General features: G+C 36.2%; 1 protein-coding gene across 1 annotated transcript in view; it reads left to right on the top strand.

Annotated features, from left to right (window-relative positions):
• The window catches only part of ELP4 (elongator acetyltransferase complex subunit 4), a 265396-nt gene that overhangs the window by 117777 nt on the left and 126675 nt on the right, over positions 1-20944 (top strand). Inside the window, exon 9 of the mRNA XM_027837873.1 lies at positions 963-1069. Coding sequence (XP_027693674.1) covers positions 963-1069 — 107 coding nt within the window. The remainder of the gene's footprint in view (positions 1-962; positions 1070-20944) is intronic.

Genomic DNA, 20944 nt, shown 5'->3' with positions numbered 1-20944 from the left:
GTGTGTGTGTGTGTGTGTGTGTGTGTGTGTGTGTGTGTGTGTGTGTGTGTGTGTGTGTTTCATAGCAAGTGTTCTGTCATCAAATTTCTTTTCTAATATACTGCAGTTTGGAATTTGCTTCTCCCTTGCTTAGAATGCAGATGCCTTGCAATGAAAACTACTAAATAGGGAAGAAGCTAAGGCAGAGAAAAGTTAGTAAAGAACATTCCTAGTTTTCATCTGTGGAAAATGACCCTTGAAGGGTTGTTCAGAAACTACATTAAGCTGCACTGAAACCCTCCAATGTCCTTGTCAGAAAAAATCAGCTTGAGTTTCCGTTGACAAGAGAGGGCAGAGCTCACCGTCTGCCCAATGCTGCTATAAAGCGCCTCGCAGCTCCAGAGAGGTCTGATGTGCCGCAGAGACGTGGGGCTTGGGATGGCATCGGGGTTCATGCTCCAGCCTCGAATGTGCTCTGAAATGTCATTTCCTACCCCGGTTTGGTCAAGTCATTAATAAGGTGCACGATGAAATACTTTTCATTAGCACTTCCCCAGTTATCAGTCACCCCCAAGCCTTGTTTTGCCGGCTGCTTACTGGTGCATTTAATAAAATAAAGATCACTCAGTGGTGCAGTGGGCAGCAGGCAAGGTGATAGCCGTGTTTGCTTACTGTAAATACAAGCGGAAATCACACACAAACCGGCTGTAGTTTTGACAAGTATTAAGATCCCTCTTTACATCTGTACTTCTGTACCAAAGTGCAATTAGTTTTCCTCGCACAAGGATTTCTGTTTATCTTATTCTGCTTGATTACTTGAGTATAATCGCACCGTTTGCTTCATTGCTCCTGGTAGTAAGCTCCAGTTTAAAAAGGGGAGGATGCGTGTGTAAATATACAGAATTCTGCTGTCAGACTCTCTAATTTATGCATCTGATGACAGCGTTTTCTCAATTTTTTTCTTTTAATTTCCTTTCTGCAAGGTTTGATTCACATACACCAGATCCCCCGGCTCAATAGCCTGATTGGCGATGTGTCCGACACGAAGGACCTTGCTTTCAAACTCCAAAGGAAAGTCTTCACCATTGAGGTAAGAGACAGAAGCCCCTCTGCTTCTGTGTATTCTGAAAGGAAGTAGGGTCTCTGATCTTTATGCGTAATTGTAGGGAATACTTTGCATATTTCTCTCTTTTGTTTGGGGGGATGATTTCTGAACCCTTTTGATAGAGTTTTTGTCTTATTTTTGCTCTGTAAAAATGTTCATGATTTTACTATACAAAATCAGACAATTAATTTTTGGTTTTAAATATGTAAAAAAAAGAAAACAACCCTGTAAACTTTGGTAATAAATATAACCTGCTTACTTCCAAAGATATCCGGAGAAATTTTAATTAAACATGAATGATTGCTTGTGGGTGGGAAAGTAGCTCTTTGCTGTTGCCCTTATAGGGAGATTTTCATTTGTGAAAGATGCACCTCCCGGGCTGCAGGGCTCAGGGAGGAGTCGAGATCAGCATTTGGAAACCGTTTTTCTTCCCTGTTACTGAAGTCACCTTTAGCTCTTATGTGTCATTTTAAATGCAGTATCATTTACACCAATATCCTTAAGTAAATTTCTAAATTTTAACTTTTTTCACCGTGATTTTTATGTAAGCAAGTACTGACAGAAGGCAGTAATATAAAAGATTTATTTCAGCCTTATCTGGCAAAGAGCAGTGGAATATAGAACTATTAAGCTATATTTACCCATGAAATAAAGGCTTGAGAGACCAGCCAGACAGCATGGTGTGTGTGATGTGACAGTTATCGGTATACTGGGTGCTATTTTTTTTTTCCTTTTTTTTAACAAAGACATAAAACAGCCAGGCAGCCCTGACAAACCATTTTGTTTAATCTCTTTTCAAATGAAAAGCTTTTAAGCAGGCCACTTGTCTTAACTGCTTGAAACCATAAAAAGGGAGAATTGCCACCAATAAATTAGCATATTTTTTACTTCATCACCAAATGATGGTCAATGTGGCTTGGCACTGCTTTGGTGTTTGGGACTTCACCCTTAAGTGACCACTTTGGCCCTTCTGTGACCCTCTGGCCTCTTTAGCTGGCCACTTGATAAGGTAACTTAATGGTGCTCTCTCTTTTTCTCTTTCCCTTCGCATTTGCAAGTAGCACTAACCTATAAATCATTGTAAGGGCCCTATCAAGTGACAAATTAAGGTGCCCTCCTCCTAATTAATGGTCATCAATGTCCTTAATTATCTAATCCTATTGAGAGCAGTTAATAGTTAATCAGGCAGCCGATTCTTTAAGCAGGTCATCTCTGCATGAGTGCTAGAAGTTTCTCGTCTGAGGATATTCCCTTCAAAAACCACTTAAAGCCAAATGAAGGAGACCGTAGAAATAGTGATTCCTTTACTAATTTGTTTCACTTCTCAAGAGACTCTTGAAATAGAACCCAACACTATAATTGTTCAGGCATTGTTTCACTTCTGATACTTCTAAGATTTGTACCAAAATGTTTATGCAAGTTTTAGGAGGATGAAATTATAATTTTATTCTAGCATAGAAAAGTAGGCCTCATAATTTTCTTTTAAATTAAATTTATATTTAATAAGATTGATTTTTTTTTCTTAGCATGATCCCAACCTCACAAGATGATTTTTTTGACAGCCAGATCTAAGGTTGCCACTTCCTGTTGCTATAAAAACCTAGCCAGAAGGCCCCCTTTCAAAGTACTTTAGTGGCCCAGGGACAGAACAATATGTATCAGGGGTGTTCTGAACTCTTTGAAAGAAAGGAAGAAAGCTATTGTTCTGGAAATAGATAGATTAAACACTGAGATGATGTCAACCAACATATTTCAGATGGGTCTTCATTTGAGTAAGTTCAGCTCTTGGAGGAAATAAATTTTCTGCAATGGGAGCTGAAGATGAATCCAGGCTGTTGTCATTCTACCTGTAATGGATTTTGCCAGGGCGAAGAAGTGGTATTTTGAAAGGAGGTAAACAAACAAACGAAGAGCCTTTTGAAATTGCGAAGGCAAAAGTTATGCAGGACCCATCAAAATGGCATATTTAGCACATTTCTGTCTAACGGTCAAATCAGGGCCTTTTTATAGTTTGTAGCCATACAAAGTTGTGCATGAAGTACACCCCAAGCAATTTGTTTATCTGCACTACCATTTTCAGTGCGGCCATGAAATAAAAATATTCACATTAATTGGTAACTAATCCAATAGAGTGGTGTCAATAAATCATGCAATACACCTAAGATTAGATTGTGTCCTCAATATCATGTCGAAGTCGTATAGTATAACGTATACATCTGGAAGGATGACACCAAAATCTTTGTTGAACTCATATTTTTAAAACTGAGATAGAATTGGTTATGGTTTGAAAGTACATTTCTCAGGGATTATTATATTGAAAAAATAATTTAACAAGTGGCACATTTTTTTTTAATGTGGATCAAGTATAAATCCCTTTTAATTCCTGAGCTTGCTTTCTAAAGAAGCAAGCCCTGCCATGACCTCTGAAGTCTTCTTTAGTTTAAGCTGTAATATTCAGTAATGAGCCTGATGCTCCTTCTAAATGGAACATTGGCTCCAAGGAGAAAGATCTTTCTTCTCTCCATAGAGACAGTTGTTGCATAGGGCTCCTGGGCTAGGACAGAACCTCATCCCCAGTATCCCTTAGAGGACAGAATTGGGGAACGGGGGAAATGAGCCAGGAAATCCCCCAGCCTAAGAGTCTTTTGAACATCTTTTTCTCCTTTTTTTGAATCCCTACATCAGCCTTTACCTGTTTGTCCTTATGTATGTAAAAAAACATGAAAAAATCATGCGGTCATCTCACTCTCCTTTGTGGGAGACTGATTTTTATCAGGTCTTTCCTTTCATTAGAATGTAAGCTTCTGGAGGGCAGAACCTCTGCCATTCTGTCCTGTGTCTTCCAACCTAATGCCTTGCACAGATGCCTAGTCAGTGTTCACTGAACACATATTTTGGCAGCAGTCACTTGAAGAACTTGGCATTTCTTAAGTACTTACTTTGTGCCTGAGGGCTGTGTGTTGGGGCTACCAAGGAACAGCTAAAACCTGACTTTGAGGTGGTTTCCTGGGTAATCTGAAGCAGGTGGAGGGGAGCCTTTTTTTCTTGTTTGGTCTAGGAAGATATGGTCCAGTGTTCTCTCAAGCTTAAGTTGAAGAATCTGTTGGAATGTAATACACTCTATTCTCCAGCATTGTGTCAACCAGCACTCTCTAGAGTGATGATAATTTATGTTCCTAATAATACCAAGGAGCTGTGAATACTTAGATGAACTACGAAAAATGTCACAAGCCATACAACCCAAGACTGAGGCCTTTTGCTTTACCGTCTATGATGATTGATCCTGAGGAAATAGTTTTATTTAAATGTTCATAAATCTGTATTTGCTTAGGATTCTCTACTTTAACAATTACTGTGAACCCATTGTGACTATGAGGAAAAGGCTGTAGAAACCTTAAAGTGCTATAAAAATGTAAGATAATATTGTTGTTCCTAAAAGAAAATGAAATGTGATTTTAAAAGACAATTTAGCTCTCTACTTAGTCAATTTTGGACTGTTTCTGGGTTTTCATTTGCAAATGTCATTCAACCAGGCATTATTCCTACCTGCTATCATTATCATTTTCAAGATCCCAGCTTAACACGTTCTGCAGTTATCCCTTCCACATCATGGTTTTCCCCATCATGGTTTTCCCATCAGGGTTTTGATATATCACAGGTCAGCATAAGAAATTAAATGGAAGTTTGGGAGTTTTGCAGAAGCTGCAGATGACAGGCAAAGGCCAGCAGACAACACGGGAAAAGTTTAGAAACTCAGAATTGCATAAAATATATGTATAGTATTATATAATAGCAACATATTTTATCCTTTACTACCATAATAATTCAAACTTTATCTCTGGTACAAAGAGAGGGCCAGAAAATTTTACAAGGATTTTCCAGATCATGAGGACACCTTGCCCCTAAACCCCCACAATGTGGAAGGGATAACTGTAATAGTTTAAAATTGACACATTTCCACTAAAGTATTACTACAAAGCCTCGTGGCATGGAGTTCCAATTCCATTAGGTTCTACCAGGGCAAGTGCAGCAAGAAGTCAGATTTGTGTTGTTAACGAACCTGCAAACTTTTATTAAGTAGCTACCATGTGACAGGCACTGTACTAAGGATACAAAGAAAAGCAGAAAGTTCCTTCTCTCCTGGTGTTCACAGGCTGATTGTCTGAGTGCCGGACTAGCTAAAGGCAGAGATGCCCACCATCATTCTGAGATTCTAACTTTATATTGTGTATAGAAAAGTAAATGACACTCTGTGTATGTCTGTCTGTGTGTGTGTGTGTGTGTGTGTGTGTATGTATATATGACATTGCCATGTGATTTTAAACCAAAGATGAGAATATTAACTTATTTAAGGTATAAATATATGGGTCTGTTGGCTTAAGCAAAGCACGAGGAGAGTTCTAAGAATATCTGAATTAAACCTTATCTCAGCTTCAGAGGTTGCTTAATCATAAATTGACAGCAGCTGAGAAAGCCTCCCTTGATATACATATGCCATAAAAGAGAGATTCTATCCTAACTTTACATCAGTTAACAAATAGTTATTAAACTACTGTTGTTATAATAGAGGCAGCTAGGTGGCGCAGTGGATAGAGCGCTGGACCGGGAGTCAGGAAGATCTGAGTTCAAACATGGCCTCAGACACTTACTAACAGTGTGACCCTGGGCAAGTCTTAATCTCTGTTTGCCATAATCCACTGGAGAAAGAAATGGCAAACTACTCCAGTATCCTCACCAAGAAAACCGCATAGACGTTATTGGTTTGTGCAATGGTCTATGGTCACGAAGAGTTGGACACAACCAAAACAACAACAGTTTTTATAATGTCCCTACATAATAGAAATGATCCTGAAGATCTTTCTTTGTCCTGTCCACCCCTCCCTGCCCTGTCCCTAGCCCCACCACCACCATTAGTGCCTTCTCTTTGGGATCACCTTCCGTTTATATTGTCTATAGTCTATGTGTGCGTAGTTATTTACATGCTTTCCCCATTAGAATATGAACTCCTCGAGGGCAGAAAGCATATTATTGTTTTTCTTTGTATCCCCAGTGCTTAGCGTGGTTCCTGGGTTAAGTATTTCAATAAAATGCTTGTTCTGATTGACTGATATTAATGTAAGCGGTAAAATAAATCATCATTGTCATAATGGTGTAATACAGCCTATTCATATTCAGTAATTTTAGTTGATGAAATACTCACCTTTTGATATTCTCTCGAAGACCAATAGAGTAATAACACATTAGAACATTTCAATGTGGTTCAGATATCCTTTCTGTGGTCCATGAACCAGCTTTTCTAACTCTGTAGCATGTTTTAAACCCAAATGGAAAGAAGATAGAGAATGACTGGTTTGTGGGTATGTTTACAAAAAAGTTGGCATAGGGTGAGGAAGAGCAGATAGTCTGATGGGTCACTCATCCCCAGGGGAATGGATTTAATACATGGTAGTAGAAATCAAAGGTTAATACACTTTTGAGATGATTGAGCAACAAGAATTTAATAGGTATTTCTGTTATGTGCTAGGCACTCTGCTAGGCTCTAGATGGTATATTAATTGTTAATCTAAGTCACTTTAGTTGTTAAAGTTAAAGAAATACAACTTGTACACTATTTTTGTCAGAAGTCAACCAAAGTCAAAGTTATTGAGTGATGATAATAATCTCAAATTTTTCTACATTTTTGTATTTTAATATATCACTTATTCTTATTCTGTTGCCACTTGCAACACTTATTCTCAATAAATTAGGTTAATGTATAAAAGATAACACATATTGGTGATATAGGTACAGTAGTGGTGCATAATCTTCCCAGAATTCCTAGTACTAAGGTTAATAATAGAATGTGTATATTTCACACATCATAATAGAACTATCAAAAGTGCATACCACCTTAGGGGGACACAATTTTGAAGTTGACCTGTCTAATCCTATTTCTTTCTACTTTGGAATCTTAATTAGAAGAGATAAAAACCATCATTTGACTAAATTATTGTCTTGAATCTGTAGCAAAAGGTATAATCCGCAATTGGGCCAATTAGTGTACCCCGTAGTTAGCTATGCTGAGGCAGGCAACTTGATTAGATCTGACACCATCCTAGTTCCCACTGATGTTTTGCCAGGTATGATGGTCAGACTTCAAAGAGCTTGAGGCATCAGCAGGACAAGGTTTGGAGGCCAGCTTAGGTCCGGTTGTTAATCTCCCTGCTAAAACCACAGCAGCTAGCTCTCCACCAAAACAAGCTTACACGACACAATCATGCGGTATTAAAGTTTGGGTTGAGTCATGCCAATTTGCCTTTGATTTTCTGATGATTGACTAGAAGATGGCTATATGACTAGACACACACTGAAAGTTTACTGATTAGGGAAGTTACCCAAATATTTGAAATATTTTTACTTCGTATTTAAATGTTATGACAACCTGTTTCTCCTAGTAAAACACCTAAATAGATTATGATATCGGTTCTTTAAAAAGGATAATAATGAATGCTTTCTTTTTTCACTGGAATCCTGAGTCCCAATTTTTCAGCTTGCCACCTCCCTGTAAAAATTGATTTGTCATTATTGTAATAATTCCATAAGGGGAATATGAAGGGAAATTGTCTCTAAAAGGTAAGCTTTTAAAATCTTTTGCCTCATTGAGGGAAAAACAATTTTTTTCCTAAGTTATTTATGTCCACTTACAATTTTTTAGATAAAGGAAATTTCCTCATAATTATTTTCCACTTAAATGTTGAGTAAAGTGCTGTTCCGCTGATGTGATTACATAAGTGTTCCTTTCTTTGCATTCTGATTTGTTGAATTATTGCACTAATAGTGACATGTTTCCATTCTGAGAAGAGCCTGGGGCAGCTTTAGTATTATTCCAAGTGATTGAAGCTGCCATCTTGCTGACTTTCCCTTCGGCAGCTTAAGGCCTGTTTACTTTTGTACTCGTTTCACATGCTTCCTCGGAGTTTTTCTGCCAGGACGTCATTACTGAGTTTGACAAGATAGTTAAAATAAATTTATGTTTGGTCAACTATGTTTTATGTGTGTATGTTAATAACCATGTAGAATTATTAAACTTATGACTAGGAAAGTCAGAGAAATCTAAACCCAAGAAATATGTATTATAATATCATTAAATTGTTTTTTTACATGTGAGTGGCGCGTTGTAGAACAAAGACTAGGCTTGAATCAGCAGTCTTGGATTCAAGCCCTGCATTTGGCACTTAGGCTGTGTGACCAGAGACAAGTCACTTACTTTCTCTGAGCCTTAGTTTCTTCATCTGCAAAACAGATAATGATACCAGTAGTACTTAAATCATGGGTTGTTATAAGGATCAAATTCTTAAATGTATGTAGAGCAGTTTGGAAATCTTAAATTGCTGTAAAAATGTCCATTACAGTTATTTTAATTGAGTGATTTTCAAACAGATTGTGATTTTTTTGCAAATTAACTTGGAGTGCCATTCCATAGAAATGCTAGCTGTATGTTGCATCGTTTTCAGAGAATTTACATAGTACATCAATTAGACATTAAAACCTTCAAAAATGGGAGTACTGGCTATTTCACAATTTTTTTTAATCAGCTAGTAAAAGAAAACTATATTTTTGTGGTGAGGAACTTGTAGAAAGCAGAGGAATCTGTGGATGCCAAGGGATTTCCCCAAAAGAGTGCTCATAGCCCAGTATAGTGCCATGGAGCCTCTCCCTCTCCCTTTTGAGACCAGGATCCAAAGAAAATGCAAAACAGAAAAGAACCTACTTCAGGCCCTTCCCCTCATTGTCTGAATGTACCTGGGAAATACATAGCTGTCTTGCCTGTGATCCCAGGAGACGGTGGTGGTGGTAATGAGTCAAAGACATAATGATCCAGCCTTTGTGGAAATACCTCAGCCATTTAGCTGCTGGAGCTTCCCCTGACACAACCCACCCAACCAGAGTGGATAAGGCTGTCCATTTAGATCACTGATGGAGGACATCGGAGATCTGGATCTGCCATTTGCTAACTCTGTGTCCTTGGGTTAGCCATTTAGCTTTGCTGACCCTTGATTTCCTCACCTGTGAAATGAGGAGACTGGACCTCTGTGGTCCTTTCTAGTTCTAAAGCGATGGTCCTGCCAAAAGCATAAAAATGGAGTAGGATGCCTTGAATAGGACAGATTGGAGAGTTGTTGAATACACTTTGTCTCCCTATGGAGACACAGCTGACTTTGCCTTTCTGTGTTACCCACAGTGCCAGGCACTGAAATGTGCACATTAACAGGGCCTCATGGTACCATGTAGATGTGGCTTGGCCACGCTGGTAGCATCCAAAATTAAAGAAGTTGCTGATCCTTGCTATCATTTATGTTGGAAAATGTTGCATACCACCAAAAGTCAGAAGCTTTGTATTTCTAAACTCCAATTTGTAATCCTCCAGGCCTATTCACAATATCTTCTGTGAGGAATTAGATGACAAATTATGGAAAGATTTGGAATTATGTTGCAGCATTAATGTTAAAAGTCCCTCCAAGTTTACAGTCTCTACTAATAAAGTACATTATAGAAGAAATTTTTATGCATTCAGTCATTGTTTATCCTTTATTCAGTTAGGAACACTGGATTAGAAATCAAAGGACCTAGGTTCAGATCCCAGAGATCTACTTTTCATGACTGTGGAATCTTAGGCAAATTACATAGCCTTCCAGGGCCTCAGTTTCCCTATCAGTAAGATGAAGGTGGTCTTGTTTATTTCCAAAGTCCTTTGAGCCATAGATCTGTGATCCTTTTATCTAATTAAAAGAACTATAGATCACGAATTATAATACTTTGATCCAGTGGAAACCACACTGCGCTGTAGACAGGATTCAGCCGACTAAAGGAGGAGGATGGGAGTTCAAAAGCTTCAGTTCTTGTCTGGGACATGAAATCCTGCTTCCCTTGATCAGTCAGCAGCACTGATGTGTTTTACAAATTTTTACCAATTTTGTTTATAAATATAGTTGTTGCATTTAGAATAGAATTCATTTCTTCCTTAGACGAAACATAAAAATTGATTGCATTATTGTCATTCAGCCTATCTCTTTTTGCAGATGTTTTTAACCTGCTATTTACATCACCGGGTTTAGCTTATGTACAGTCATTCCTTATATAGGTATTGCGCTGTACATTTTTCAGAGCACCTTATTATTATTTCATTTTAGCCTTACAATAACTCTGTGAAGTAAGTGAAAGATATTCAGCTTACCAAATAACAGGTTTTCCACAAATTTCATTTTCTGTCTTTCCAATTTTGTTACCTCTTGTTCATTGTAGATTTTAGGTGCCACCTGCAATTCACGTATTTTGAAAGTCACAACATTTTCCTCTTTTAAATAATCAGTATCGTTTGTTATAGACTTAATTGGGTAGTGTTTTTAAGATTAAGATTTAAACCATATGTCTTTCTGCAATGGCCTAACATCTTCATTCTTAATGCAGTGTTAGTGGAAATTTTTATGTTCTGGTGTATCAGGGAAATTGATTATTCCTTAAGAGATAGGAAATTAAATGCAAATTGTTGGTTTTTAAAAATATTTAGACTACAGTAATTGATTGGAAAGCAGTGTGTTCTGAGTATAGTATCTGTGATAGTTTCCTGTACTTTTTAATGTTAATATAGTGAGATAGTGAGATACCCACATATCTCTGTGTATGTAGTTTTACTCAAGGCCTAATAATAGATAAATTCTTTATTACATTTACTTTAAAAGTCTTTTGGGCATTGCCTAATGTCGACATTGGGAAGAATTGAGATTATGTTGTTTAGAAGAAACCAAGATGCAGTAACGTCGACTTTAGCAGCTAAACTCTTTTAATTTATTCATTCATTTTTACATGCATTTATAATCTATCCCTCTCACTGCTTCCCTTCCTCTCCCCTACGCCGCCATTGAACAAAAAACAATGAAAAACAAAACCCTCATCATAAACATGCATACATAGTTCAACAAAACAAATTCCCACATTGGCCGTGTCCCAAAATTTGTCTCTCTGCGTTTAAGTTCATCACCACTCAGATTAGAGTTGAGTGGCATGTTTCATCTTCAGTCTTCTGGTTTAGTGGTTTGTCATTCTATTGATCAGAGTCCTAAAGTCTTTCAAAGTTGATTTTCTCTATATTGTTGCCATCAGATAAATTGTTCTCCTATTTCTGCTCACTTCACTCTTCATCAGTTCATAGAGGTCTTTCCAGTTTCCTCTGTAACTTTCCATTTCATCATTTCTCGGTATTTCATTACATTCATGTACAATGATTTGCTTAGCCTTAGCCATTCTCCAGTAGGAAGATAACTCCTTAGTTTCCAGTTTGGGGCTGCTGCAAAAAAAACAGCTATGGATATTTTTGTACAGAAAGATTCTTTTCCTCTTTCTTTGATCTCTTTGAGGTATAGTCTTAGTAGTGGTTTAGCTGGGTCAAAGGGTATGCACAGTTTAGTCACTTTTTGGGCACAGTTTCAAATTGCTTTCCAGAATGACTGGACCTAGCCACTACACTATTGCAGCAGTACTTGCTCTAATGGAAAATTTTAGGGTAAATATAAAATTCTTTGCAAAATTGCTTTGATCATAACTCTTTGCTCCAAGCTACATTTGATGTAGTAGCCAGTTTAGGTTCTTTTTTATCTAGTATGGTGTAATTCACTGAATTGTTTTGTCAGGGGCTGTCAGGCTAGCCTACCATTGTTAAATAAAATCAAACTAAATCATTTTGGCATGAGCCTTCCAGAAATCAGGCACAAAATATGAACAGGGAGAGATAAAATTGAGTGTTTTATTTTGGTATCATCAAAGACTGCCTGGCAAAAGTTTATTATGTTCTTTCAGAAATTTTTGAAGAAACAAATTGAAATTTTGCCTTAAATTTTGAGTTATCTTAAAATCTTTTTGCTCAGATAAAATAATGCTTGTAATACTGTTACGCAGTACTTTATTTTTTCTGTATGAAACAAACTTTTAACACCCATTTGAAAGTAAAAAATGTTTGTGCCATACAACCATCCCAAGATTAAAGGAAAAAGTATACTCCCAGAATGTAAACACTGTCAGATATATCTTCAACTGCCACCAAGAATGAAATGAGTAGGAAATTTATTTTTCATAAGTGTTCATTGTTTTTCATCAAATATTACATGAAATGTTACATTATTGATTCAGAAAATGTTTTAAGTCTCATTTATATTCAGAAAAACTTCAGAGAACAACATACCAGGTTTCTAAATATTCATGACTTTATGTAAATGAAAGTAGACTAAAGGTTTACCTTTCTGGGTTGTAGTATTTAGAAGAATTGCTGCAGTTTGCATTTCATTAAATACCTCAGCACTTTGCATTTATATATTTTACTAATGACACTTTTAATTTTGTCATTTGTATGAGTATATGATCCTGAGAAATATTTTAAATTTCAATACTGTAGCTATGGCATGGCTTTGAAAAAGCATGTAACAAAGCCACCCTGGTGCAATTAAAGGTCACTTGTCCATATTGTAATGGACTATTCATTTACAAGATCTGTGTTAAGGGTCAGTGTTACAGCACAAAATGGATTGCCCTTGTGGAGGCAGTAAATAAATAGGTCAGCTTAGCTTGTATTCAGGAGGCAAAAAGCAAGGGTAGCACAGCACTAGTGTATTAATATTTTAATAAACGAATTGTCCAAATGTGGAGAAGAGCCAAATGCAGTGGTGTTATATACTTAATGTAGATCATTAAATAAAGGAACTGTTTAAAACATATAATCCTTGCATTCAGAGAAACTTTATTTTTTTATTCATATGTAATCATGAGCAAAGTTTAATCTATTTAATCTGTATTTATATGTGTATATATATGTATATATATATTTATATTTATCTTCGGTAATAGTAAAAAAAAGCAAACCTGGAAAGCTTTAATAGATGCAAGAAACGTGGAACGCTTATGCTGGTCAAATTTCCTTTAATGTTAACACCATAATTTTTCTTCTTAATGGTTCATGATAATCATATACTCCATTTTTGTATTCCAAAGTTCAAAATTTTTTTAACATAAGGATAAAAAGCTTAAGTTACGAATAAAACTAATTATCATATGTCAAATATCATAGCTCATAAGAGATTTTATAGATCATCTATCCAGCCCTCCTCAATCCACAATTAATTGTCAATATGATGGTGTCCTATATGAAATAAGCAACATATTTTATATTGAACACTTGTTCAAGTATCTGGTTTTTAATAAATCAAGACTTCAGAACAAGTATACCACTGATGCTAAAATAAATTGCTTTTTTCATACCTCTTAAGTGCCAAAATAGTTAATTTTGGCAGGAGGAATCATTGATTTTAAAATCTATGTAAATTCTATTTCCTATTAAATGTTTCATAATAAAAGCCATTTTACCACTATCCCATTTGTGATTTTCACTTTCCAAGTCAGAGTGATTTGAACGATGAAATAATGAAACAAATACACACATACAAACTGATTATACTCCTGAGTATTTTAAAGTTAACTGTGAGTCACTAATATTGAAAAAGCTTAAGGCACTGTATTCAAAGCCAACTACCTCTAGTGTGTTCAACAAAAGGTTTCAGTTGAAATATTTTAATTAGAAGAGGAATGAATGATGTTGCATTGTTTTTTAAACTCATTGTACCTTATTGTCCTGCCTATGAGAATGATGCCCCAGTATCATACTTAGGTGAGGCTGCTAAAAGCAGCATCCAATCCAACCATCCTCACAGTATTTCCAAAAGAAATGCTGAGCTGTAAAAGTCCTGGCCATCGCTCCAGGAGTGTGTTCTCTCTCCTTGTTGGTTGAAAGAAACCCTAAACTGACCCACTGCCAAAATGGTGGCTTTGGGAATCCAATCCCACTCCTATAGGTGCTGTTCTCAGTGTACTGAATTGTCCATCAGTGTCCTAGAACAGTTAGCAAAACTTCATATGGACTTAATGCCATTGAGTACCCTGAGCCCAGAGAGTCTTGGGGTCCCCAAACTCCGCGTGGTTTTGAACATTATTGGGCACTGTCTCCACCAAATTAAATATAGTCCTAACCTCTAAGTTCTTACCATATAAAAAGTTGGTTCTTCTAGTGTACTTCCAAAGACTTAAGAGAGTTTCCACAGAGGCTTGCTTTTAGGGAGTAGTGTAAAGAAAATAAAAATATGATTTAGTACATTCTAGCAGTTAAATGTTAGTTGACTGACTCTAATATAACTTGAATTAAAAAACGTTGTTTATCTTCATAATACAAAATGATATATTTTTGAGGTACTACAAATTTTAGCATTGTCCCATTTTATTTCAATGTGGGAGTGATTTAAATAGAATAGAATAGTCTTAATAGAATGAAATGTAAATTACATGATCTGTGTTAGAAATAATGACCTAAAATGCAACTCCAGAAAAAAAGGAGGGCTACGAAGAGCAGCCCAGTTTGGGCCCAGGGTGGATCTGTCAGATGAAGTAATAATAAGAATATAGAAAGCCCCCAAGCAGACAAAAACCACCCCAAATGCTCAGATCCAAGGACACTCCCTTTGGCCCAGCATTTACCTATTGACATTGACATGTCCCGGCAGCCTACGTTTTAGGCTATAGCTACCGTCGAGCATGGGAAGGGAGATGGGTCCCCACTTCAGAATATGCAGCTCTCATCAGAAAGCTCTTTCCCTAACCCCAGTTACACATGAAAGTTAAACTTGAAGGATACGATGATTGCTTAGTATATTGAGTATAGTACTGAACACTTTGTGGTCCTAGTCTGCTCCCAGTACCATGGGACCCTGGCGTAACTTTGTAGTGTCTGCGTCCCTTATCTTACCACTGCTTCTAGGTTATAACAGTAATCTATATCACACTAAAAAGTTTGCAGTGGTTTTTATACATGATCCATTGATCTTCACAATAACCCTGTGAGGTGGCTACTGTAACACACTCATTTATGGGTTATAAAGCTGAAACTCAGAAGGATGAAGTTATTTAACCCAGGTCCTAGTTACCCGTAAGGGATTGAATTCTGACCTAGAATCTTCTCAATTTCACTTCTTTACAGCCACTACCTTGGGGGTAGGGGCAGGGTCTTTTTCTTCCTGGGATCCCCAGCACCTGAGAATGGGCATTGTACACAGTAGCAAGTTGATAAATGTTTATCAAATTGATCTAAATTCTTACTTTGAGTTAACAGATTGGAGGAAAGCACAGAAGAGAGAGAAGATACATCCAGTCTTCTCCAGTGTTTAGGGCCACATTGATACAAAATGCCAGCATGCAGCCTTGGTTTTATCTCATTTATATTTCCTAGGTCTTGAGTGTGTTTGTAGATGTTATTAAAATATTTTGAAAGTGTTATGAATTCCATTACTAATTTTCCTCATTTAAATATGACTCTCAGTTTAAGAAACAATTTTGCTGCCTGGAAATGGGGTGCTGATGATGACAGTTAAAAAGCAGTCAAGTTGCTTTTCCATGGCAGTTCAGTTTTTCCTCATATTATCGCAAACCACTGATATCGCTTCCTTTAGACCCCTGGGGTGCCCAGAGCATTCTCATCCTCACAATTTTCTTGAATACACAAAGCTAGCAGGTCCTCAGGCTCCATGTTGCCATTTGATTTCAATTCAGTGAGTCCTCCTAGGAAAATATTTTGGTCAAGATAGCAGTTTAAAATAGGAGAGAATATTTACATGCATAATTTATAATTCAGTAAAGAAAGAAAGTCTAAAGTGAAATTTTAGAATTTTGATAAACTTCAGAATTCCCATGACCTTGGACTTTTTCCACTTTGTCCATTTTATCAACCAAGCCAAAAATAACATTCTTGTAACTTGGTATTAGCTATACTTTTAATTCCTTATAAAAATTGATAGGAGAAAAGAGTATAAATATTGAATGTTTACAGATATCATATGAGACTGGTGCTTCAGAGGACTATATATTTAGAGCAAATTAAACTTAAATTTTGCTTTAATGTTGGGATTAAGTAACTTTGGTATAAGTTTAGTGTACTTGTTTAATGTATTTCCATTTTGTTGCTCAGTGTCTACGTATATAATGAAAGGACAACAATCTTCCTGTTCAGAATGAATTCTATTTCCCATTCGGTAGAAAATCTAGTTGTTATTTGTTGCTTTCTTCTGTATAACTTCTTCTTAAGAATCAGTTTGAAAGTGATTCTAACCTTGGGTTTACCCTCCTAGTTCTCTTTGACTGCAGAACAAGCACTTGTTTGGGGATCTGACTGTGGGGACCCCACTTCTACTCTTCAGGGCCTTTACTTTCCTAATCTTTAAAATGAGAGGTTTGCACTAGATGTACAGAAAGGTTTTAGCCCACCTGTGATCATAGAAGTATGGTTTTTTTATGGCGTCAGTTTCATCAATATCCTTTTCATTTACAGCCTCAACTGGAGAAAGCCAATTGGATTCTTCTAAAATCCTTTGGAAAAAATACTTTTCAAGACAATGTGATAATTTATAATGTTATAGAGCAGTGACTAGAAAGCCTGTAATGAAAATATATTCTTAGCATGTTTCTATTTCAGTACCCAAATTTCATATTTTTGTTACACTGAAAGCAAGATTCAAAGACAGCAATATGAAAGCAGGTCTCCTTAAAGTACTTTCACCTGTGTTTAGTGTAGTGTTGGAGGTTTTGAATTGTATTTCTGCTTCAGATTACAGGTTGCTATGAGATTATTTAAATTATAAATCTAAAAAAGGCTAAAAGTGATTAAAGGTAGAATAACTAGTCAGACTTGAATGTCAATCCCTTCCTCTGTTCCCTTGGTTTTACTCTTATGAGCAGAAAAAGCAGAAGAAAGATCTCCATTGGTAGTTTCCATTTTTTATTATATAAATCAAGATGGTAGACCCTGTTTCTAGCTGCATGCATCTCCAAGAGGCCAGCTTCAACTTTGTAACTTTGTTGTGGGACTAGGGGCAGTGCTGGCGGGGGAGGGGGGGAGGACTTGAGGGAATCTCCCAGGAGAAGAACTGAGATCCTATTCAAACTTAAGATGTAATTATGTTGTGAAAATAAGTTTTGGCATGATGAGATTCTTATTGAGCCAGAAAAGGAAGTGGGACACAAATCTTGAGGCATTCCAAATTAACAAACAGAAGTGATTTGAGTATCTTTTTACTCAAAGTAACTTTTTTTAATGTTACTAAAGAACATTCCTCTTTGATTGTCAGCTGTGGACTCACATATGGCATTTTAAAGACTTTATAAGAAATAAAATACTTATGATTATTTTGCTAATTTGCTCATAGTTAATAAATAATCAAAATAAAAATTATTTTAAGTCACATGGAAAAAGGAACCAACTCTTTGTAGTAAGCCTAATAAAAATGTTGTAAAAATACTCGTAAGCTTGAAAATCACACTAGCTATTCTTGTTTCAAATTCTGTTTAATATATTGTTCTGTATGATTTTATAATAAACAGATTATTCCTTGAACAGGAATTAAGAATAAAGCTGCCAGGAAGGGGTTTTGTTGTCAAAGTAGTTCCCGCCTTGTGTTTTGTAAGAGATTTCATGGTCCCATTGTAAAGAGTGGATGATTTAAAACGTGTTCGGAAGATAAGCTTTTCCATTGTCATTCATGAGGATGGATAATACTGAGTGACAAGTGCATTAGGAGTGACACAGAGAGAGAACTGTGAGATTTGTCAGAGCACATCACTTCAGGCACGGGAACTTGAGGATATCCCTTTTGGACCATTTTTGGCCTGAGTTAAGGGGTCCAGAGCTTGCCTTTGATTACTCATAAAGGTGGGTGTCTGCTATGAGGGAGCAGTAGAATATATTAGAAGGTATTCATAGTGAGATGCCTTGTATTATTATTCCTAACCCCCCCTTATGATTTTTATCACATCCTGAATTTGACTTAAAAAGAATTTAATTTCTGTATTGACTCATTTTCTCTGTAAAAATATGAGTAAGTGAAATTCAACAGGATAAAAGATACTCAAAATTCCAAAAGGGAATTTCTGAAATTTTGCTATATAAAAAAAGAGAAGCTTCTTTCCCTATTGCTCGAGGCAAAGATTGAAAATTTTGACATTACTGTACATAACTTACAATGGCTTTTTAAATTTCATTACTGTAGAGATGCTACTTAAATATTAATCAATGAATAATTAATAATGTATGACATTCCTGGTATTTAAAGTATTTTCAAACCCTTGCATACCTATCCATTTCAATTTTGAACATACAACTGGTCACTTTCTGCCTTGATTCATTTTTCTTGGCTGCCAACCAAATTTTGTCTCAGTATACCTTCTTGACACTAATAATGACTGAATTTCTGTCCTTTGCGTGCAAGATTTCTCAAGTGGCAGTTTGGGGCTGGGATAAACTATCTATCATGATTGAGTACAACTAACCTGCCTTAACCAAACCACCTGATTGAAATTATTTTTGACAGTTCACTTCTCCTTGGCATGCCTGAGGTGAGCATGGTTACAGAGCATCCCCGGAAGGATGTAGCAGCTACTCCATATGCTAGGGGAGGGACCTTTTATTTGTGTCAAAAGAGTTATGGTTACACTTTTAAAAGGAGTGGAGGTAAAGGAGAAAAGTATTTTCATATTTTTTATACCACAATCCCCCTACTTGTGTTTTGGGAAATATTTTCAGCTGTTGAAGTTGCTAGAAAATATGTTTGTATTATAGTATAGCACACTGTACTACAGTGTTAGGGGTTCTGAAGTCATTTGATCCATATGAAAAAAAATTCTTTAATTTACAAAACATTATCAGACAACAAGTAGGATGCCCATTGAGCTTTACCAGAATTTCCTGCTGCATCTTAATCAGCAGAGAAATTATGAATAACAGCAAGAAAGGACCTCTGGCAAATGGAAATTTTTTTAAAATTCATATTCATATTCTCCTTATTTTGAGAAACTGGTGGCAAATGTAAACAAACTGAAAGATTAGATTTTGGTGAAAGAAAATAGCCTAAGGAATATTTAATTGTACTTGTGACTGACTATGTCTTATTAACATTCACATTTGCTTTAGTGAAGACTTGAATAAGCTGTGATGCTGCGATGGAAGAATACCATGATACCTTCATTTTATTTATGCTTTACCTTCTCCCTTACAGAAAGATTCCCTTTAAGATCAGAAAATATAAAACCCAGATGGTGGCCTGGGAAGAACTTAAAGGAATTAATATTATTTATCCTGAAAAGGGAAGACAGTAGTGTAACTTGCTCAGAGCCTTCAAGTTTATGAAAGCCACTCAGGACTTGCAAAATGAAAGTGTTGTGTTAAAAGGAAAACTTTCTTGATTGCACGAGTTGTTCAACAAATGGATCGGTTTTCAAGAACTGCCACTAATGTAATATAAGATGAACCACCCTCCTCCCTTCATGAAGGTATTCAGATCACTTACAGTCCAGCCATTAGATTCTATAGATTAGTCAGAGCAAACATACCCCCTCAAAAAAAAATTGTTCCTAACACATGGAGTTCTTAACTTTTTTGTGTGTCATGGGCGGCCTCTTTGGCAGTCTGGTAAAGTCACTGGACCTCTTCTCAGAATAATATCTATTGTAATTCATACTTGAAGAAAATACTAAATTTCTATTAGAGGTTAGTGAAAGTAAGAATACAATATTATTTTTTCCATCTAACCTCACAGATCCTCTGATATCTGTCCACAAACCCCTTTAAGAAGGTTAAGAACTCTTCTCTTTATCTTTTTTATTCATTAATTATTTATTTGAAGTATATTTTCACCTTAGTGGTAGTTTCTACTTTCTCTAATCTTTACCAAGGAGTAATGTAAACAATAATGAGCTCTATACAAAATTGATCAGCCTCCTATAGCAAACAGCCATTAACTCATTTTGAAAATAGGGCAGCTAGGTGGTGCAGTGGATAGAGCACCCTGGGCCTGGAATCAGGAAGACTTGAATTCAAATCCAGCCTCAGATACTTACTAGCCCTGGGCAAATCACTTAACCCTGCTTGCCTCAGTTTCCTTTTCTGTAGAATGAGCTGGAGAAGGAAAAGGCAAACTACTTCAATATCTTTGCCCAAAAAAACCCAAATGGGATCACAAAGAGTCAGACACACCTGAATAGCATTTTGAAAATGTAAGTGTAATATAGCATCCCGATGCTGTATATTGGGGGAATCATTTCTATTTAGTTCTTTAATAACTGTTATTATGACTGTGGATATAAAGCCAAATTTAAACTAACAAGCTTGATTTGTCTGTCATTCCTTTGCATACTGGTTTGTGTTTAACAACATATGCTAGTAAAGTAATTCAATGTAATGTAATATGAGCACATAAATGTATATGCATCCTCTAGAAAAGAAGAATCTGCCAAGCTATTTAAATACATTCTTTTTCAAAAAGCAGACAAACTGATATAGATATTGAATATGACTCCCAATAGGCCTAATTATGTGCTAGGTTATAACTTCAGCACTAAAATCTGTAATCATCCTAGCTATTCATCCCAGGTAATTACAAGTCTAAAATCACTAAATATAATTATTTTTTCATAGGACACATTAAACATTATACTTTCAAAAATCAAACTGAATTTCTTCTACTTTACCCCTAAATATGTCTCTTTTATGATTGAAGGAGATCATTCTATTATGTTGTTTTATGATAAATAATCAGAATGAAAGTTTGACAGTTAATAAATTTTTTGGTACAAGGTGTTTTAATATTAGTATTATTTCACTTGAAGGGATTTTTCTCCATTAAGCATATCCTAAAAACACAAGTAGCCCGAAATATAATACATACTGTGTTAGTGCAGAATGCACTGGATTACGAACTATTTCTGGACTGGAGTATATCTCTCAAGCCTGGCAGGTGCTGTGGA

The sequence above is a fragment of the Vombatus ursinus genome, unplaced genomic scaffold (genome assembly GCF_900497805.2).
Source record: "Vombatus ursinus unplaced genomic scaffold, bare-nosed wombat genome assembly UNPS02014822.1, whole genome shotgun sequence".
In the NCBI taxonomy this organism is placed as follows: domain Eukaryota; kingdom Metazoa; phylum Chordata; class Mammalia; order Diprotodontia; family Vombatidae; genus Vombatus; species Vombatus ursinus.
This window is presented reverse-complemented; position numbering and strand designations above follow the sequence as displayed.